This window comes from Bemisia tabaci, chromosome 3 (assembly GCF_918797505.1).
Source record: "Bemisia tabaci chromosome 3, PGI_BMITA_v3".
NCBI lineage: Eukaryota > Metazoa > Arthropoda > Insecta > Hemiptera > Aleyrodidae > Bemisia > Bemisia tabaci.
Genome location: NC_092795.1, coordinates 58,908,779 through 58,931,590, shown reverse-complemented (window position 1 = coordinate 58,931,590; position 22,812 = coordinate 58,908,779). Strand labels below are relative to the sequence as shown.

The following is a 22,812-nucleotide window of genomic DNA, read 5'->3' as shown; positions in this document are numbered from 1 at the left end:
TTACTCAACTTTTTAGTTTTAACTGACTTACTCAAGAGATAATTTGTAATAATAAAGTTTTTGTGCCCAGTGATTTGTTGTTCTAACCCATAGTTAATAGCCAGTTCTAAGTGTCAGAGACCATCCAGGCAAACGAATAATGTAGAATAAGTAGAAAATGACTGAGATAAGTAGTGACTGTTCGAAGCTGTGACGGAAAGAGAACTGATATTTGGGCTACATTTTGCAATAAGGAACTAGAATTATCGGCTCATTTAAGAAACAACGTATGTGCCATTAGTTTCTTTATGCAAATAAGTGCTTTTACGGATAGGTCAGAAATTATGGTACCTCATGCCAGAATGACGTTTATTTAGCGAGGGATATTAGAAGCATACCTGCGGGGTTATTAGGAAGTATTAATTACCTTTGGATCGATTAGAAATCTGGGATTAGATAGACAAAAGTTAGTTCGCAGTGCAGATAGTGCAAATAATGTCGTCAGGAATAGACCTCTATTTCGAAAAAATGATAATGTAATTACATAAATCTATTCTTGAACGAAACTTATAGTCTCTGTGAAGCTCTTTAAAATGATGGATATCGATGAAGATTATTAGCGTAACTTGAAATGGATATTTATACGTATTAATTGAGAACGACAATATTCAAAAGTAGGGAAAACGTAACATTACAATCTTCCTTTTCATCGCAACGGAATCAGTGGCGTGGCATGAATTGCGATATATCGATTGTTATGCCATTTAAACCTACGTAAAAGGATCGATAAACAGGGTGTTCGCAGCGAAAACCTTAATAATCGATTCTTTACCATAGGTTTAGATGGCATAACAATCGATAAATCGCAATTCACGCCACGCCACTGTGAGGTTCGGTATACTCCGTTTTCCGCGAGAGATGAGGATTTTGTATGATACCACTATTTTAACGCCAGTGCGCGCGGCTGGTATCGCGCTCAAATTGAAGGCGCACAATCGTGAGAAGAGAACAAAAGTGAGGGCGGATACAGCTTTAAAGTGAAGTATTCAGCTGCCGCTTCTTGTTTTCTGCGTTTAATTGTGTGATTCAAATTTGACCCTTTTGATCAAACAATTACTTGTTTGCGATTGAAGTGCAATCAGTGTTCGAAACTCACTTTTGAGTTTCAGGAGCCATGGGGCGCATCAAGCCCGATTTTTAGGCGCCATTGAAGATTTTTTAGGGGCCAAATTGACTTTTTGCCTATATTTTACGCATATTTATTTAGTTAGACGCAAGATGTTTTCGTAACAGAACTAGTAAGTAGCTGTAACTTGGGTAAGACAAAAGCACTAAGAATGAAATTGTGAAGAATAGAAATAGAGTTTTTTTTAGTGTATTTTCCGAAGGAAATACACTATTGCATTCTCCCATGATGTCGAATCCAGACCTGAGACATTGTGAAGAGCACCGATCACGGGTCGTAGATCACGAAAATATATGCCATTCAAATTCATGTGTATATATATGTATGTATTTCTGCCTTTTTAAGATTTTTCGATTTTTGAGTAGTTATATTTTTCTTACGTTGAAAGATATTTTGACCAATTTTTTTTGCATTTTGTAGAGACTCATTAGAACTACTATTCTGCGAAAAAAAAGAAGTCCAATTGGAATTACCTAACCTTTTTTGCAAGTCACATCTCCCAGTTTAGAGCAAAAACTGTTGCAAGTTGCTTCTTATTTCAGTGCACGCATGGTGATTCCGTGACAATTTTGAGAACAGAGAAAAAACTACGTTGTTTTGAACGCACAATAAAGTTCTGCGTTGATTAATTTTTCCCCATTATCATCACATTATAGACGCTCTTGTTTCTGGAACATTCTGGAACAGTTCATTTAGAAATTTCCTCTCTTTTTCGCCCCTCCCCAAAGGGTTTTGGGTTAAGTATTTTTCTTTTGTTTGGAACTTTTACGGACTTTTACCCCTCCCTTCCCCCAAAAAATACATCCTCACAGCGTTCTTTTCGTTTCTTATTGTTTACACAATTTAATCCTTTTTCATTGTTTTGTAGTCTCGAAGTTTCTCGAAGAACAGAACAGGGATTTTCAAATCCTGTTTACAATAAAGAGGTCCCTCCACCTCAATGGAACAAAAGGGATGCATTTTTGTCCTTTTGTTCCGTAAAATTCGGGTTTCCCGCCACAGGACAACGAGGAAATAGTTTCTAAATTACATCCTAATTGCAGGAGGGGTCAGCAGAGGGGGGTGGGAATTTTGGAGGTGGCTACAGACCAACCGAGCTTACAAAAGGGAGACCCCTTCCCTAAAGTTCAATCAGTGTGAGTTTAGAAAGCGAAGAAGTTCCATGGGTGAACAGGTCAGAGGGTCAGTGGTTCAGTGGTCAGGCTTAGTTGTTTAGTGGTTCAGTGGTTCAGTGTTCAGTGTTCAGTGCTTCATGCTTCAGTGCTTCAGTGCTCAGTGCTTCAGTGCTTCAGTGTTTCAGTGTTTCAGTGTTTCAGTGTTTCAGTGTTTCAGTGTTTCAGTGGTAGTGATTTAGTGGTACACTGCAGTCAGCAACCGGAATTCCAACATTTGTAGTAACTCAATTTGGATTAAGCTCCTAATATGTAAGTGAACCTTATAGCTTACTCATACCTTCTATTTTTATACACTTGAAATTTTGATAGTTTTAATTTTAAATTTTTTATTTTTCAAATTTTTATTTTTCCAATTTAAACATTTCAAATTTAAATTTTTAATTTACAAATTTCAAATTTTGAATTTTCAAATTTTTAATTTTTATTTTTCAAAGTTAAATAAAGCAGTCATTTTTCAAATTGAAATTTTTTCGCTTATAAATTATAAATTTTAGGTATATTCTATAGTATTTTATCATTACTACGGCCGTACCAGGTTTAAATTTTTATTAATCATCGTTTTAGGTACTCGTATTCTCAGAAAAAAGATAAAGGAAAAAAGAAGGTAAATAAATAAAAAAGGAAAAAGGAAAGTAATAATATTTTATTCCAATTCATTCGAATTCTATGGATCAACAGTATATTAAGGTGATTCGATGGACGCCATATTTTGTGTCAGAACGGCATGCGATATATCGCATCAATTAGTTCCATTTTTTTAGGTACTTGTCATTTTTCTCCAATTTTGAGATCGCAATTCTGTTGTCAGGAGACTAAAGTACTCACTTACCAATTTTAACAAAGAAATTCAACGTAATAAAGGCGTGGTTTTTTTTTAGAGAGAAAATATCGCATTCGAAAGCAGTTTCGATATCAGTATCGAATGCGATGTTTTCTCTCAAAAAAAACCACGCCTTTATTACGTTGAATTTCTTTGTTAAAATTGGTAAGTGAGTGCTTTAGTCTCCTGACGACAGAATTGCAATCTCAAAATATAGAAAAATGACGAGTAGCTGAAAAAATGGAACCAATTGATGCGATAAATCGCATGCCGTTCTGACACAAAATATGGCGTTCATCGAATCACCTTCATTGTTTTCCTGCAATTTGCACAGATCTACACAACCAAAAAAACCCTTAGATTGTGAAAACTTTCTTGAATTCTTGAGTAATTTTCAGCGCTTATTCTGAAAAAATAAACGAGAATCAACCCTCAAAATCGCAGATTTTTTAATAGAAGTGAACATTCGTTTGGTTAAAGTTTAAAAGTAATCAATCAAAGTATTTATTAATTGGACTGCATTTTGCAATATGGAACTATAAATTCTAGCCCGGTTTAAAAACAACGTATGTGCCATTAGTGTGCACTATGCACATAAGTGTTTTTTCAGATGAGCCAGAATTTATAGGTCCAAATTGCAAAATGTAGTCGAATTGTCCAATCGCTCTCATGCTTTTTGACTTATATTATTGCTATTTTTCTTTTAGGTCATTTTTTTGCATTCTTGAATCTTGAGTAATTTTTAGCGCCTAGTCAAAAAAATAAACGAAATCAAAATCCCAGAATTTTTAGAAGAAGGTCATATTTGCTAGGTTAAAATTGATTAATAATCAATTCAATTATTCATTAATTTCCCAATTATTTTCATGCTTTTAGACTTTTAATAATTCTTTTTTTTTATTTTTGTTTGTTTCAGGTCATTATTTTGCATCCAGAATCGCATCAAAATACATTGATTAAATAAAAAATGCGCAACTACACCTCCACGTTTGAAAATCTCCGATGGTGTTCCACTTTCAGAAAAGAAAAGTAACCGAGGAATCTCCCTCAAATTCTCCGTAAATATTATAGAATGAGTGAAAAACTCATATTAATGAAAAACTGCTGATTAGTTCTGGTTGAAAATAATAAAACAAGAGCAGAGATTTGCGACGTCACAGTCAAAGATAAGTATTTTCAACCTTCAGCTATCGATATTCGAACTCTCGTTAAAGTTTTAGTAAAAAAAAAATTGCGCACAGGCTATAATTTTAATTTACATTAGATCTTTAGCAGCTCTGCTTCCTTCATTTTTCTATTTTTCCAGATCGGCAAAACAGTAATGAAGTTTCCGGCATTTTGCTTTTTGAATGAAATCAACTTATTTTATGGGACTAAATTTTTATTTTTCCTCTTCAAAGGCTTCATGCTAATTTTTCTTTCTCCTTTCTCGTGTATTTATCTCTTCTAAATTGACAAGAGACAGGGTCAGAGCACAAGCTACTTTCAGCATACTGATCGCGGATAAAATTGCTTTACAGAATTGGTAGTTTTTCTCAAACATCATATTACTTTTTCTCTCCGTGTTTTTTTCAAATCTTTATCATGTTTTTTCTTTATCTATTTCTTTTTACATCGATAAGAAACGAACACAGTGAAAGTTGTTTCATCTTCTTTCATTTTTCTTTTTTTTCTTTTATATATTCTAAATACCTCAAACTAATTTTCCATTTTTTCTTCTTCTTTCAGATTGGCAAGAAACGGGTGCAGTGAAAGCAGTTCATACCTAATTTTATTTTGCTCTCTTCATTTTATTTCGTAACTACCTCTTATTAATTTCTCTTTCTTTATTTATTCTTTCTTCCATCTTTCATTAGCGTCTCCTCTGAAGACCCAGATACACCTGCGAATTAGAAGCGCTTGTTGAAAGTGAAACACCAATAGGAAAGGAAGATTTTGATAGCTAGACGTCGAGCGATTGAAATCCCGGTTTCCTATTGATGTTTCACTTTTAACAAGCGCTTCTAACTTGCAAGTGTATCTGCCACTTTACACCATTTGCAGTTGAAGTACATATTGTAATTGGACGTATTTCTGTCAAACGGAACTATGTGCCTTAAGACATGAGCCCTGAGACCCATAAAAATACATGCATAACAGGGCTCACGTCATAATGCACATAGTTCCGTTTAACAGAAATACATCCGATTGAAACTACTAATTCTTTTTCCCTCACAAAAGCACTTATCTGCAAACTGCTAATATTTCTGAAATAAGACAAATTATCAATTCCTCTACTGTACAGCATGGTCCAATTTAGACGTATCATAAAGTCACATTTTGATCATTGAATCGCTCATTAATGATGTTTGATATTTTAAGTATTTAAAATCAGAACAATTATAATTGGACTGCATTTTGCAATTTGGAACTATAAATTCTAGCTTATCTGAAAAAACACTTACGTGCATAGGGAAACTAATGGCACATACGTTCTTTTTAAACCGGGCCAGACTTTATAGTTCCAAATTGCAAAATGCAGTCCAATTATGCTGCGTTCAAAAAGCCACTTGAAATGACTAATTATTTGCTCACAGAATAAATAGCTCAGGAGAACAAATAGCGTAAAAACAATTGCACTAAGGTGATTCGATGGACGCCATATTATGTGTCAGAGCAACATGCGATATCGCATCGACTGGTTCCATTTTTTCAGCTACCCATTATTTTTCTCGAAGTTTGAGATCGCAATAATGTTGTGAGGAGACTGAGGAATTCACTTAACAATTTTGACAAACAAATTTTACTTAATAAAGCCGTGGTTTTTTTAGAGGAAAAATATCGCACTCGATACTGATATCGAAACTGCACTCGAGTGCGATATTTTCTCTCTAAAAAAACCACGCCTTTATTACGTTGAATTTGTTTGTCAAAATTGGTGAGGGAATTCTTCAGTCTCCTGACAACAGAATTGCGATCTCAAAATTCGAGAAAAATGACGAGTGGCTGAAAAAATGGAACTAATCGATGCGACACAAAATATGGCGTCCATCGAATCACCTTAAGTTCCAAATATTTGCACGGAATGAATTTAGCATTAGAAAAGAGGAGGTATGAGTTTTGACAAATATATTAAGCAAAAATCAAAACTAATTTGTTATAAAAGTTTTTATTTTCAAGTTAGGTTTAGGTTAAGAACTAATCATTCCTTTTTTTTTCTTCTTAGTCTGTTTCAGGTCGGAAAGAAACGAAGAGGATGGATGCTCCGCATGTTGAGTCATTGAGGACGGAAGTAGTGCCCTCCTAAATGTGTATTATTTCCATATAATTTAGAAAGTAGTAATTACTAGTATGATTGAAATTTTATCCAATCAATTTTTAATTAATTTCATTCATAAAATCCATAAAAATAATTATATTTTAAACGTGTCGTATCCTTAAGATGATTCAACGGACGCAATTTTTTGTGCCAGAACGACGTGCGATATATCGAATCGATTCGTTCTGAAATTTCAGCTACCTGTCATTTTTTTCGAATTTTGAGATCGTTCTTCTGTTGTCATGAGTCTGAAGAATTCATATTCCAAATTTGACAAACAAATTCAACGTAATAAAGGCGTGGTTTTTTTAGAGGAAAAATATGGCATTCGATACTGACATCGAAACTGCACTCGAATGCGATATTTTTCCTCTAAAAATACCGCGCCTTTGTGAAGTTGAATTTCTTTGCGAAATTTGGTACATGAATTCTTCAGTCTCATGAAAAGAGAAGTGCGATTTTAAAATTCGCAAGAAATGACGAGTAGCTGAAATTATGAAATGAATCGATGCTATATATCGCACGTCGCTCTGACACAAAAAATGGCGTCCGTCGAATCACCTTAACTTGAATGCCCTCAGCTGTTTAAAGGGATATAAGAAGTATTTGCTATTCCTTCCAGTTCTGCGCATGGTTCTCATTTAATTCAGTCAAATAATATTGCATTTAACTGGGAGAAATTAAACTGCATTACGCAAAAATAAATTATCTTTTTCGGTTCACCGTAGAAAAAACACGAGTTTCATTTTTCCAACATAAGTAGGTGAATTTTGAAGAGCCAAGAATATTAATTCCTTTTTGCGTAATGCAGTTCAATTACTACAACTGAATGCAAACTTGTAATTGGATTACACTTTGTAATAAGGAACCATTATTTCTTGCCAATTTTAGAAATAACACACATGCCATTGGTTTCCCTATTCAGATATGTGCTTTTATGAGAGCTAGAGATAGTGGTTTCTCATTGCAAAATGTGATCCAATGATGTTGCAAGTCCAAAGAGAGTATGAAACTGCAATTCAAATTAAAATTTGGAAAAATAACGTTTGATTCATTATGGCATAATGCATCGACTAAAATCTTGGCGAGAGAGAACTGGACACATTTAGGCTAGAAGCAACTATGTTGCAGGCAAATCCTAAGCACATAGTTCCTTTTAGCATACATGGGTCCAACTAATTTAATTGCTGATAACAAGAAAACTTCTAATTATAATGAGGGGTTTAATAGAGAATTCTAAAAGCCAGTTTTGTCACCCATTGCAAACCATACTAATAACTCTCGATTTATCTTGTTTGTTCCAGAAGATGCGGCAGAAGAAGCGGGGGTTTTGGGGGAGGGCTCGCTGAGGGGGGAGATTCCCGGGGAACGGGGGGTTCGTGGGGTTGGGAAGAACCGCGAGACGAGGATTCCCAAGGGGGGGAGGATTCCCGGGGAAAGGGGGGCTCGTGGGGTTGGGGGCGGAATCGCGGAGTAGGGTTTCCCAAAGGGGGTTCCCGGGGAGAGGGGGGACTCCGTTGGGTTTATGTAGGATCGCGGAGCAGGGTTTCCAAGGGGGGAGGGGCCGCGGAGTAGGATCACGGGGGGAGGACTAGGGTTTTTTTTTTTTTTTTTTTTTTCTCCGCGACTGGCTTGCTGAGATCCTCCGGGGCGTTACGTCCCGGGGTCTGCCGTCGCCGGCAGGGGCGCCCGCCGGGACCCCGTGGGTCCGTTGGGTGCCCCTGCCCCCGACCCCCCGCGAGGGGGGTCACTTTGCCCCCCCGCAAGGGGGGGCTTTTTGACCCCCCTCGCGGGGGGTCGGGGGTGGGGGCGCCCAGCGGACCCTTATGGGGTCCCGGCGGGCGCCCCTGCCGGCGACGGCGGCTCCGGGGCGTTACGCCCCGGAGGATCTCAGCAAGCCACGAGTGGAAAAAAAAAAAAAAAAAAAAAAAAAGGGAGGAGGTGGGAAAGGAACCGGGACGCTGGAAGCCGGGGTTGGGGGAGGCCGCTGCTGGTGGACACCGTCGTACCGGGATCGTCGCATTTTTTTTTTTTTTTCCCCTTCTTTTCTTTCTTTTCTTTTTTTTATTCTCTGTTGCAGGTGCTGCTGCTGGGTGCCATCGTACCGGGATCGTCGCATTTTTTTTTTTTTTTTTTTTCCCTTCTTTTCTTTCTTTTCTTTTTTTTATTCTCTGTTTCAGGTGCTGCTGCTGGGTGCCATCGTACCGGGATCGTCGCATTTTTTTTTATTTTTTTTTCCTTCTTTTCTTTCTTTTCTTTTTTTTATTCTCTGTTCCAGGTGCTGCTGCTGCTGCTGCTGGATCTTCCCGCAACCGAAGGTAAGATACTGTTTTATTCCTCCTCCATAATCAGTTGCGGAGGGCGCTACTTTCGTCTTCTGCGGGCACAGCTGTTTTTAGGAGTATCAAAAACGGCATGGAGAAGTGACAGGTGGAGATGCATCGGCGTTGGTGAGTGTATTTTTTTGTTTCCTCTTCCCCTTTCCCTCTTCCTCTTTCCTCTCCCTTTTCCTCTTCCCTCTCCCTTTTCTTCTTCCCTTCCCCGTGGATTAGGGCTCTTGGCGACACCACGTTAAAAAAAACGCGCCGTAAGCTCTACCTCCAGGAGCAGCACCGTATCCTCTACCTGATCGGGCTTTCCTAAGGTGGTGTGGAAACGAGCTTGTCAAAATATGTTCCTCTATTCCTCCTCTGAGTAAGTAAAATCAAAACCTGAGAATCTTTTCATCAAGTGCTTTTTTATCTTTTTTATAGGGAGAGCATAAATTCAAAACCTGGCAAGTGCCCCCAGGTGTTGCTACGATTGAGCACCAGTTTCTATAAGGTCAAAGTTCATAGAACATTTCTTCACTAAAATTTAATGAAGGGAAGTATTCAGGTCCTTTTACGCTACGGAGCAAGATGCACAATTTTAGCAATACCGGATGACACTTTCCAGATTTTGAATTTCCACTCTTCACGTATCAATGGCTAAAGGCGAAAAAGTAAAACCTCAATTGTAACGCTTAAGGTGATTCGACGGTTGTCATTTTTTGTGTCAGAGCAACGTGCGATACATCGCATCAATTCGTTCCATAATTTCAGCTACTTGTCATTCGTTTCGAATTTTGAAATCGCACTTCTATTGTCATGAGACCAAAAAAAAAAAAAAAAAAAAAAAAAAAAAAAAAAAAAAAAATAAAAAAAGAAATTGTCATGGACTAAGTCATGCTAATTTCACAAAGGAATTCAATGTACTAAAGGCGTGGGTTTTTTAGAGGAAAAATATCGCATTCGACTGCACTTTCGATATTAGTATCGAATGCTATATTTTTCTTAGTCTCCTTAGAATTCTTTAGCCTCATAATGACGACAGCAGTGCGATCTCAAAATTCAAAAAAAATGATAAGTACCTTAAATTATGAAACGAATTGATGCGATATATCTTTCGTTGCTCTGGTAAAAAATAGCAACCGTCGAATCACCTTAAAAAACGTCCGACTCGATCTTAATCAAAGGAAACTAATTGAAATGTTTCATTGCAATTGGCTTTGATTTATTTAGAGAAAGCTATGAAAATATACAGAGAATTTCAACAGGATCTAATGGTTGGTTATCCTTGAAAACATTAAAAAACATTGAAGACTTTTTCCGATTTTTATCAATGCGTAACCGTCAATAGAAAGCGAAACATTAGTCGACGAAAACAAAATGTTTAGTGGAGCAATTTCTGTAGAGTTCCGTTGAATAATCAAAAATGGAGAATCCCACACATAATTTGATTGAAAAATGAGAATCCCGCATATAATTTGAAGACATCTAAGAGCACTTTACAAAGGTAATTTTTGTCTTGAATTTATAGTGTATTGGGAGTAAAGATACACTTTGTTTCGATGACAGTCTATATTTGCAAGGGGAAACAAGTTGCACAATCTTGGCAACATTGGAATGCTCTTGGTTCCTTCTTGCAAAATTCAATCCAAATGATCTTCAGAGGCGCAGAAAGCTCTTCAATGACCATAACGGCAGAGTTGCCGTATTGTATTACGGTCTGTTTTTGTTCCTTTACATGTTTAGTCGTGTGTATCAGAATAAGGAAGTTTCCATGTACCGAAAACAGCGACGAGCTATGTAACAACCCGGCAACACTGTCGGTATAATTATTAAACATTCGTCCTTACCTCTGAGGCTCAATTGGATCGTGTTTAGCAGAAAGGAGCCAAGCCACATCTGTCATAACTATGGGAAATTTAAAATTTCACAAGAGAACGTTTGTGTGGCTTCATTTAAAAATTTTAAGGAACTTGCTTCGTATTGTGTAGAAACTTCATTAAAATTTGCACACAAATCCGCACAACTTTTTTCATGTAAAAAATTATTTTCCCGTTAAATTTTCACTCAAAAATCACAAACCTACGGCAAAGAGCCCCTTACACTATCCTTCGTAGCAATTTGAACGAAAGGGCCCAGGGCCCTCCTTGAGGTGAGAATTTTTCCGAGGAGTGACTATGAATACGGCCATGAGTCAATGAACTTGCGAGAAGCAAAGCTTAGCGCGACATGGCATGCTTTCGCGACTGCCAACTTCTTGTCCAAACCGCTCACTCGCCGCCTCTCCACGGAGACTGTCTTGGTGGAGCGTCCGAAAAAAGTCTTTCTGAGTAAACGCTGGTCGGTAGCAAAAATATCCCAACGCCCGTAAACACTGCAATCTTGAGAGACCCAAGCTAAATCCGGCCCCTTTCCCGCCTGCTTCGCGGAAACCGCACTTAAATCGTCGCCCCTCCGACCTAGGGGCGTATCTAACTATCCTCGTGAGCCTTGTTTTACGCATAAATCCATGCTTTTTGGAGCTTATACGGGAATCCATATACGCCCTCGCGCTAAAAAAGCGACGAAATGTGTCGTCGCTCAATCGAATCACGAATTCTCTCCGATCGCCTACACCATGGAAGTGGCTTTCAAATAAACCTAACTTTCATGACACTCGTCAATGAGTTTTGCCACGAAGTTCGCGCGACGATCCGGTATATTTCGCATTCTTAATGCATTTCATTGTGATCTGCTCGATGGTTATGAAGGAGACCGCAGGAAAGAGGGAGAAAATGAGGCTTCGAAAATACTGAAAGCAGTATTCTTTGCACGTATCCCACTTCAAAATTAAAGGTATAGGTAAAAATTCCACCTGAGGAATCTTTTCAGGGGTATAAAACTCAGCACAAAAAGTCAAAATGTGCTTGCACTTATTTTAAAGAGCAAAGTTGAATGCGCATTCAGGGAAAAACCTATCTGGAACACTCAAAATTATCCTAATATCGAACGTGAGGTGATTGTAACGCATTGACAGTTCGCCTTCAATTTTCGGTGTAGGCAAGACGAGCTCTTTCGTAATCGAATAGTTGTATCGCCGTGAAATGGCACGCTTACTTCCATCATGCATCCCCCCCCCCCACACACACACACGCGCGCGTGCGAGAAAGTGACTTTGAAACTTATTTATCTGAGCTGAAAATTCTAATGCTAGGTAATTTTGCCAAACAGATGAATTGCCGAGGGGTGAATTGTAAGCTGACGTGCGAGTATGGCCTTCCAAAATTGGCAAAAATTAGCAATTAATAAATAAAATATGATTGGAAATGTAAATATTGGGAGCACTAGATGAAGACATATCGACGGTGTAAGTCGGCAATCACATAACTCGGTTTGCGACGTCGCAGACTTCCTGTCATACTGTATTTCTTAAACGGAAAACTACTCTACGGCCATTCTTTAAAACTGCCGTGATTTTTCTTCTCTGTGCAAAGAATATTCTCCAAAAACTTCAAGGAATGACGTCAATTTGTTCTACCTTAATAAAATAACATAGAGGCGGAGATTTTCAGACACTGCAAACGAGTTGCTTTCAGGACTTTATGTCCACCTACCTTTCGTCCATTAAATAAATGTCCACCGCCATTTATGTCCACTAAAAGTCAAGTACATACATACATACAAGTCGCTTTACAGCACTTCCTCGCGCTCTACGACTCCTAACCTCCACTGCTCTCGGTCAAACCACAAATCTTGGGGGATTGAGCACCTTAACATTTCCGCTTCAATCCCCTCCCTCCAACCTTTCTTTGGGCGCCCTCTGCGCCTAAGTCCAGTCTTTATTAAGTCCACATGATTTGATGTCCAACCATGAATATGTCCAAAATTGTGGACATGTTATGTCCACATTTTTTTCTTCTCATTTAAATGACAGGAACCACCTCAAAAATAAATGCATACTACTACTATCTGCATTCTTAAAAATATTTCACTCATAAATCAAGTCATGAAAAAAAAACAGACTCTAAGAGCAGATAAAAACATATGTTCATGTGCACCGTGTACACTGTGCGGATATGATAAGATGAAAACCAAATCGGGAGCCTAAGAAACGCTCCAATGCCAAATTAAACATTTTTCAGGAACAGATGCAGTCAAAATTAAAAGTCCTCTTTAACTAAATTTTTCGTGCGCCTTCAATCTTGTAGGATACTGTGCAACGCCTCTGACGCGAAATAGTTGCTTAAAGCGTTGCGGCGCGGTAGGCAACCAGTGTGACACGCGCATAGGCGCCTACGAACCTAACGGGATACTTCACGCGTTGCGCAATGCGCGAAGTATCCAGTTAGGTTTGTAGGCGCCAGCGCGCGTTCTGCGCTGCTAACACGCCGCTCCGCTCTGTGTTAGGCTCTAATATTTAAACTCGTGGAGTCAGCGTTTTTCAACTTATGATTTTGAAATGTTTGCACTCTCTGCATTGATTATTCCCTTTTACACTTATGAAAAAGAAATATGTACTACCGGAGAATATAATGTGTTTTTTGTTAATATAATAGTGGTACCGTATCAAATTTAATGATTTCCAAAGCATTCAAATGTATTCTTTTATGTTCTGGGCTTTCATTTTGGGCATCAATTTCATTTAAAAAAAAGAATGTACATTTAAGGCATATTTTATATCAGAAATTTCAAGGATAGAAATGAAACCAAGTATTTACCAAAAACGATTTGAAAAGATGAATCAAAAGAAGAAATTAACATTTCATGATTTTATGATCATTCACATTTTATGAGTTACGATAACAACATCTCATTCTCTCTTAATTTTCTCATTTCGACATTGTCAATATAATTTTACACACGGACTAAAATATGACGCTTGAATTTGATTTTAGTGGACTTTACATTTGTGGACTTAACTTAGTGGACTTTAGAACTGTGGACGAAAAGTCTGTGGACGTAAAAGTGGACATGAAGTCCGTGTACCAACGAGTTATGTGATTGCCGACTTACACCGTCGATATGTGTATTTCAGGAATGATTACAGTTAAAAAGAAATGCGGCGAAAAATTGGATGCTGAGGACGATAATTGGTAATTAAAATTTCATAAATTTTGAAGAAAGATGAAAATAAAAAGGAAAAAATACTTAAGCACCAAATGAAAAAAGTAAATAAAAGTAAAATGACAAAAAAATTTGAAATCCAGTTAACATGCAGTTACGTGAAGCTGAGCCTGAAACCCCTTCCTTTCTTGACACGCTCGATCACCAAATTATGAATACCCACCCACCCTCTGGAGCGTTACCTGATTTATGGAAAGCCCATAAATACTTAACAGAAGTTTTGAAAGTCTCTGAAGTAACTGCAGATCGTCATTATTCACTGCGACCATGCTACTTTATGGATCATTCCTCACATACAAACGGGAAACCATCCTCATTTTGGCATCCCTGTAGACTTTGTCGGCTGCCAAATTTTATAAAAAACTTGAAAATCCCGTGTGGCGCTTAGTTCTCTGGGAAAACGCAGGGAATTCCTTACAATTTGACAGCCCCGCGTTCGGCGAGGCGCGCGAGTTTTAAATTTGTACCAAGGTCGACCCTGGAGTTGAGAACTTCATATTCACGGGGTGCCTCGGATTGGGTCTCAGCCTCGGAGCACATCTGTTGAAGATAGGCTTGAGTAGGTCAGCTATCGCCGTGGCCTAATTGGCGCCGCACTCTGACCCCTTTCTGCTGGGGGCGATTTGATGCATAACCCGCCATTAATTTGATGCACAATTTGACACATCCAGGGCTGAAGGCACGCTGCATGCCTCCGACATTATTCTCTCGCATCATTGATCCCAGCACGTTCATTCCCGGCAAATTAGTCGCCGTAATGAGATTCGGGCATTACTCACTGTGGTTTCGAATGAACCTTTGGAGTAAACGTTAGTATAAACAAATACGAGGCGCCGACCATTTATCTTACATTTTATTGTGATTTTTGTCGGTTTCCAACTCCCGATGTACAGTAACAGGCGCGAAAATTGTTCCTCAAAATTTGATCGGAATAGGACGGATTTAATAGAAATCAGATGCCTAACTTCAGGACCGCGTTAAGTAGAAAGGAACCAAACCACATCAGCGACTGCCCAATTTAACTGGGCAATTCAATTTTTTTACATGAAAACGGTCGTGCAGATTTTTATGCAAATTCCAGTGAATTTTCTGCATATCACAAAGCAAATTCCTTAAAATTTTCAAAGAAATCCGTACAAACGTTCTCTTTTAAAGCATTTAATTGCCGAGTCAAATTGGGCAATGGCTGATGTGGCTTGGTTCCTTTCTGCTAAATGCGGTCCATCTGTATTTCACTTTGCTTAATTTTTTCTCATATCTTATTTTTGTAAATAGAGAACCAAACTACTTGAGAAGTCCTTAAACTCTCTTTGAATTCACCCTAGATCAATGGAGAGGCGTGAATGATTTATTATCGATATTTCCCCACATGAAGATGTGAAAAAGAATCGATTTTTAAGGTGTTCGTTGCCAGCACTCTGTTTATCGATCCTTTCCTATAGGTTTAAATGGCAGATCAATCGATATATCGCAAATCACACCACGATTCTGCGGGGCGATTATTGAAATTGATGGACAAAGCTATAGACAAAGAAGACATAGGGAGTATGGAGCGATCTTATTGGTTGACATGGTTGGTTCTTATAGACTAAGGAAGAAAATTATGGACTAACTGTCGGGTCTTTAGTGGGTTGCCGTTAGTTAGTCCATTACCTACCTCCTATGTCCATTGCCACCACCTGCTTCCACCAATAGGATCCCTCCGAATCCCTTTTGTCGTCTTTGTCTATAGCTTTGTCTATCAATTTCAATAATCGCCCCGCTGCCCTGATTACACGTTTCAGTGATACTGTGATACATAGCTCTCTGTTTAAAAAATGAAACATGAAAGAGCATGATCAAGCGTCTGATGTAGTCAGGCTGATTTTGGTTCGGTTTATGAGATAAACGTCTGTTTGAAACGAATTCATGGACATGGGCGGTTTAATGAAAAAAATTGAATTAAATATCAAATCGCATCATCGGCTCTAAGGGCTGAGCCAATCAGGAATAGACCCCGTGGAGTCCATACTCGAACTATGAAAAGTCCTCAAAGGGCAACAGCGCCCATATTAAATTCGTATTGGCTGTTGAGCTATACGCGATGAGTTATGCGCTCAACAAGTTCATCTAACATTGACTTATTTACCAAACGATTTTCAAGGGTTGTGCGGTGGTGCTGCACAAGCCAGAGTCTCCACTTTTCGCGAGCCGGCTGGTTGAAGTTCTCTTTCTGTCTCCGCCCACACACCCATGCGTGGATAAAAAGGAACCACATTCATCCCAGTATTCTCATTATTTGGCAACATTGCTGGGACAGTTTAAGAGTCGCGGCTCGCTTTGCAGCGGTGTCAAATACTGCACAGATTTTCGATAAATAATTAATAAAAGTGAGTTTGAAAATGTTTGATGAACATATCCATAATATGCTACGTGAAATTTCAATCAGGAAGCATGTATGGTGGTGCTGAATTTCGGACCCTGTCTTGTGGTTCATTGACTCAAAACCTTTGCAAAAGTCAGCAAAAGACAATTTCCTAACAAATTTGAGATGTAAGGCGTAGGATTGAAAGGAACTTTTTGAAAAAACATTATTCAACACAAAGGTCTTGTTATGACCCGTAGAAAACGCTCATCTGCAGACCGGCGGTTTATCCCTGAGACATTATGTGCACTGTTAGCGTTAATAGTGCCTTTATGAGCCGTTCATAAAATACGTAACGCTTAAAATCGGTTTTTTTTTGCAGCCCCTCCCTTATAACGCACTCAGAACAAGGAACTGCACCCCGTAAAGACATTAAGAAACGCTCTGTTCGAGTTCTCTCTCATATTTGGCGTCTTTATACTGAAACGAACGGTACGCAGATTAATTAAATCAAAAGAAACTGTGAAGCATGCAAACCCTACGCACACAGTTCATTTTCATTAGATGTATATTCACATTCTTCCGTTTAGCATAAGCAATAAGCATGTCCAATGTGTGTTTCGTAATGCACTTTTGATGACTAATCGCTACCTCATTAAGTTAGCTTAAGCTAAGCTTAAGCTTAAGTTAAGCTACGCTTCATTTTAAATTTTCGAAAAACGTCTTACGTACCGTACTTGTGCACTCATTTTTCCCCTAGCAACATACCCCGAAAGGCAACTCTCTACTCCCGCTCAACGGGCTGATCATTGAAATTGATAAAAAAGAGAGATAGATAAAGAAGCTAAGGAGATAACAAGGAGCGATCCTATTGGTGGAAGCGTGTGGTCACCATGGACAAAGGTGTTAAGTAATGAATTTACCAACGGAAACCGACGAGAGACCCCAAAGTTAGTCCATCATTTTCCCCATAGTCTACAGTAACCACCCGTTTCAACCACTAGGATGGCTAAATTTTCCTTTTATCATCTTTGTCTACTGCTTTGCTCAAAAATGCCGATAAGCAGCCCGCTGTGTGCTAAAATCTTGTGATTTCTTTTCCCAATGCAAAGCAACGGGCTGTGATAAGGACCCTATGTGAATCCTGCTCATTCCTGCCGGGTGATTGTTGAAATCGATAGACAAAGTAATAGACAAGAAGACATTGGGAGTATGGAGCGATCCTATTATTTAAAGTGGGTGGTTCCTATAGACTAAGAGAGAAAATGATGGACTGAGAATAGGGTTTCTCGTGGGTTGCCGTTAGTTAGTCTATTTCCTACCGCCTTTGTCCACCGTCCGCCTTGCAACCACCCGCTTCCACCAATAGGACCCCTCCATAGCCTCTTATCTTCTTCGTCCGTAGTTTGTCTATCAATTTCAATAAACAGCTCGCAGGAGCAGTTATTTCCGAGCAAACAGAGAGAGCAGTAAGGATGAAGGATCGGACGATATTGCTCTAAAACAGAGAGACCGAACTAGCTCCCAAACTGTCCGAGCAATGAAACCACCCACTGAAAAAAACGGGTTATATGACATACCGTCCGTTCTGGGCTCAGAGGCCAAAAGTTCCTGTTGCTGGAGCCGTAATTTCTACTACCCCGGATGCCACAGCCGGATCTTTCAGCTCCTGAACCCGGAACACGGACGGTATATGTATATAACTACGTAACTACGGCATCCACGGCCGAAGTTTTTTTTCAGTGCCCATTTTAACCACTCGATCCATTTTTATCTTCTTTGTCTATTACTCTGTCCATCAATTCCAATGATCAACCCGCAGACCGCTCTCCCTCTCGATCGTCACGTGTTTCGGCTAAGAAAGCGTCTCGCACAATTTGGCAACTATACGTAAATTATCTCTATTTCTTTTTTGTAACTAATTTCTATCTTTTGTCTCATATTAATTACTATAAGAACTTATATTATGTAAATTGTTGAATAAAGTTAGAAGGGGAATGTCCCGGATAAAAAAAAAAAAAAAAAAAAAAAAAAAAAAAAAAAAAAACAATTTGGCAAGGGAGGATCTCGGGAGCCGGGGGAGGGCAAAGTGTGCCACAAACGGCCGAAGCCGAGTAAACTATATTTATATTTGTGTTATTTCAGCTTAACTCACCGAGGATTGGCAGTCTGTCAAACGCAGATTTGGAACCATTTATATGGGGCATTTAGAATGCGAGCAATGTCGCGGCGCTCGCCCCGGCGCAAGGCGCGGCCGCACTCGAGAGAAACGCGAACTAGAGCTCAAAAGCCCGCACGCACGAGGCATCGGCACCCTCGCCAGACGCACATTCCACACGCGCAGCGTCGCGCCACTCGCCTCCCGGCATAACCTCACTTTCCGCCTCGGAGCGGGGGCCTGTCAACCTGTTTCACGGCTTCCGCACCAGCATTCTTCACTCTTCCCCGGACTTTTCGCCGTCGTCGAAAGGCGTGAGGCCCGTATTCCGCGTATCCAACGTGAAAGAGCGCACATCAAAACCACAGAACCTCGGCACTTCCAAAGTTCCCAAATATTGAGGCTTGCTAACAACTTTCACTGCGTTACTGAAAAATTTAAAAAAAAACTACTTAAAGGAGTGGAATGGGGGGGAGGGGGTCACATGTCCGGGTCTAAGAGGTCTCATCTGTACTTTGGTCTGAAATGGAAGCAAACCAACCAGAGGGAGCTTAGTTGATTTGAGATTGAGGCTTGGTGACAACTTTCACTGCGTTACTGAAAAAATTAAAAAAAAAAAACTACTTAAAGGAGAGACATGGAGGGGGGAAGGGGACACATGTCCGGTTCTAGGAGGTCTCATCTGTACTTTGGTCTGAAATAGAAGCAAACCAACTAGAGGAAGCTTAGTTGATTTGAGTATTGAGGCTTGGTAACAAGTTTCACTGCGTTACTGAAAAATTCAAAATACTACTTAAAAGGGAGGAATGGGGGCGCATTTCCGGTTTTAAGAGGTCTCAACTATACTCTGGTCTGAAATAGAAGCAAACCAACCGGAGGAAGCTTAAGTTGATTTGCTGCTTTGTAAATCTCCGAAGGGTTAATCCTCGGACGGTATGTGGGAACAAAGCCAATTTTGTGAGTGAGCGGCACGGTACAGCTAAGATTGATGCTCTTCAGAGAGGAAGATAGGTATAATTATGAAACTAAGTACTATTTGAGCAAATTCCTGTTCGGTCTCGGTATGATCGTTGTTTAGTGAAAAGCAAAGGATTGATTTTTTCAGAGAAAAACATTGAAGAGAACTGTGTTATTGATTAAATAATGGGATCTGGGTACAAAAATGTAAAACTTAAAGAGAGAAAAGTGAATTCTAAAAAAAGGAGCTGGGCATTTGGAATAGCTCGAAATTTACATGAAAAACTTAGGGAGTCGCGGAAAATTTCTTAAATTGTCATATGTTGGTGAGAAAATCTCGGAAAATAATCATATCAGTTCGAAACTCTCACCACCAAAAGAGATAGTGGCCGAAAATTTTTCAAAATTTACAAATTGAACTTCCAAATGGTTTGTCAAGGGCTAATCTCTTTTCGCATCAATTCGAGGGTTTCCTCCAGGGCAAACGAATGGTTGGAAAAGATAATTCAAGTAATCAAAAGCTAGAATCGTTCGAATATTTAATAGTTATCACTAGTCTCCAGCAGCATGTCACCAAAGATAGAATTTCAGGCTTTTGTAATAAAAAATTACAAAAAAAAAAAAAAAAAAAAATTGAGTATTTCAAGGGAAATTATGCAAAGAGTGAGAGGAGGGTTATGGGGGAGGGGGGGGGGGGCTCAAGGAAGCGAAGACTAACCGTAGAGGAACCAAAACGATTAATATACGGGCATAAAAATTTCAAAACACAGCGGACCACTTTGTTGGCAGTGGACGCGTTGCGGGGCGAAATCTTATCCTCACTCGCGCGATGAATCTCGGACGCGCGCGTATTTTGAGCGTGAGCGCGTCGACGGTCGTGCAGATTCGGCGTCGCTCTCGGGGGACGGATCCGCAGCCACTGAATCACATCCCGTCGCCGGGCGCCACCCCCCCCCCCCCCGCAACCCCCACCCCCCACCCCCGGGGCACTTTCGAATGGTGGGCGCATGTCCCGCGGAAAACGCTCAAAAATGATCTTTCATTTTTTCATTAAGGCGGGCGACTCCGGGCTCCGGACTCCGCGACGCTAAAAATATTTATTTACCTAATGCTCTTTTCGCCGGGTCCATCGCGTCGCGCCGCGCGTCGACCTTTTCCCATGATCCGTCGTTTCCCGGGTGAAAGAGCGTAACTACACTTCAATGTTGCTAAATTTCCTCCCGTAAGTTGAAGTTTTACTAAGAGAATACCGGGCATTTCCAGCGAAAAATTTCCTTGAAGGGCCGTTAAAGTATTACGTAACGCACTTTTTTCGATGTTTGATACCCTTCCCCTTGTAATGCACCCGTATCGCAGCCATACACCCCCCCTTCTTGAATCGCGCAACGGTAGCCGGACATCCCTTCTCCCAATTTTTCAAAAAAAAGGGCGGGATTTTTAATTTTTTGCAGGTTTTTCGCAAAGTCATTTTTCTCCGGTTTTGATTTTTCATGTAACGCTGGGCTTAACCTCCCCCCTCCCCCTCCCCCCTTGTAATGCACCGTAACGCTGGCTCAAATCCCCCCCTCCCATAAGTACGTTACGTAAAACTTGAACGGCCCCTAATTTTTTGTCCGATCTCATGCGAAAATCAGACTAATTTCGGACAAAAATTTCGCGAGTGCGTCCTTGCAAAAATTGAATTACGTAAGTCAATTTTACTACCTTGGAATGGAGTTACGCTCCTTCGTCCGGGGAAACGACAAATCTTTCCCGCATCGGCGTCGCGGCGCTAGGATTTGGATGAGCGGGAGTCCAGATGGTGAATTTTTCGCGTGGTTGCGAAGGGTTCCCAATCGCTTTTTGACTAAGCACGGGAAGATCACGCCGAGGAAAATCTTATCCGTTTCAACAAATAGTTCCATTTCCTTGGTCATTACTTGTCGCACAAGGGGAACGCCCGTTGCGTTGAGCTTAATGCAGAAAACGCAATTTTCTGGACACTATGCTTTTCTGGAAACTTCATCTAATACACCATTTAGCCCCCCCCCCCCATGCATCTCTTTTCCAAAAATCCATGGCTCCAGAATCCAGAATCCATAACCAGAATCACATCTTCTAAAATTTTTACGTACGGCGAATATGACCCTTTCGCACAAATGGCATCAATCTGATGTTTGAATAATGTCGTAATTAACTTAACATGTTTTTTATCCAACTTTTGCCGAAGTTGGGGTCGCAATCAGGGGAAAATCCCAAATGGATTTTTTTTACCCGCATTGAAAGAGGGGCTAGAATTAAAAATCGATCAAGGATCGTATTTGGTCGATCGTATACGTCACAAGTCGTATTTTGGTCTCGTTTTTAACTTTTCCTCTCGAATCTGAGCGACACCTTATCGGCAGCATAGAGCAGATCATTGTAAGATCACGTCTCGGGCCATCGCGCCTTCAATTTTGCAGATGCAACACGGACATCGATCAAGCACGAATAGTTGTATCCCTGCGCCGTCGTCAACGCGCGTCCTTTCCCTTGCCTCCCTTGCTTTCGGAGGAAACCCAGGGGGGCTAGAATGAAAAATCGATTATTGACAATGCTCCCCAATGTAATCAATAAGTTTCAATATGGAATAGCTTAGTGGCAAGAGGCGGTGAACAAGTATTAACATAAACTACAGACAGTATGAGCCTTAATGCATCTTCGTTTATATGCGTGGTCAAATTTTATCGAGCAGAATATTTTTGATATATATTGAAATAAAGCGCTCCAGAATACATAATGCCTCTGCTCCTGGAAAGCAGTGCAATTATGAGGAGATAAGACAAATTGGAAAATAGCTGTGTCTATATTAGTAAATGATGTAAGTCGCTCGAGTGGAATCATCTGAAATAAGCACCGGCACCTCTTTTATCGAAGAAGAAGAATTTAGAACCGAATAAACTGTTGAAAAATATTTGGCGAGGGCATATTAAATCCCTACTTACAGAAGAACACAAGTGCACATGTGGTCAAGTGCTCGGTATTATAGCCAAATCACCTGTTACAATTTGTCCCCACGGATAAAGTTTTTTTTCAGTAAAGTGCACGTGTGATGTTTTCGTACCTCGTCAATTCCCTGTCTAAAAGTAATTTCAGCAGTAAGATAAGATAACAAAAAAAATTAAAAACTCCAAAATTACTGCGAGAAACAAAGAGCAAAACAGTGCCCTGCAACTCTGCACTCGACGAAGTGAGCTCATACTTCTTCTATTATTTGTAACAGCAGTCAGTAAATTTCATCATACAGGGTTTTCTTCTCACATCCGTGAACCACAAGAAACGCTGTATTAATTATCGAATGTTGCCAAATATGCACTGATTGTAGTTTTTGCAAAAAATTATGAAATTCATTGGACGTGAATGTTATTGAATAACCCCTCTTTCCTCAAATGAAAAAAAATTAAAATTCAGACGGAGCCGTTCACTTAAAAATTGAGGGAACTATCTCTATCATAGACTCATGCT

General features: G+C 39.8%; 1 protein-coding gene across 4 annotated transcripts in view; it reads right to left on the bottom strand.

The window, feature by feature from the left end:
* The window catches only part of Neto (Neuropilin and tolloid-like), a 289,241-nt gene extending 266,839 nt beyond the window's left edge, over positions 1–22,402 (bottom strand). The window contains exons 1-2 of one of the 4 annotated variants that reach the window (XM_072298913.1): positions 22,293–22,402; positions 18,370–18,800 (exon numbers count right to left, since the gene is read on the bottom strand). In XM_072298913.1, the coding sequence (XP_072155014.1) occupies positions 18,370–18,421 (52 nt within the window). In that variant the 5' untranslated portion in view covers positions 18,422–18,800; positions 22,293–22,402. Of the gene's footprint in view, positions 1–18,369; positions 18,801–20,047; positions 20,241–22,292 lie in introns of those variants that run through there. The other 3 variants (XM_072298910.1, XM_072298911.1, XM_072298912.1) reach the window with 3 other exon arrangements.
* Positions 22,403–22,812: the final 410 nt, after the last annotated feature.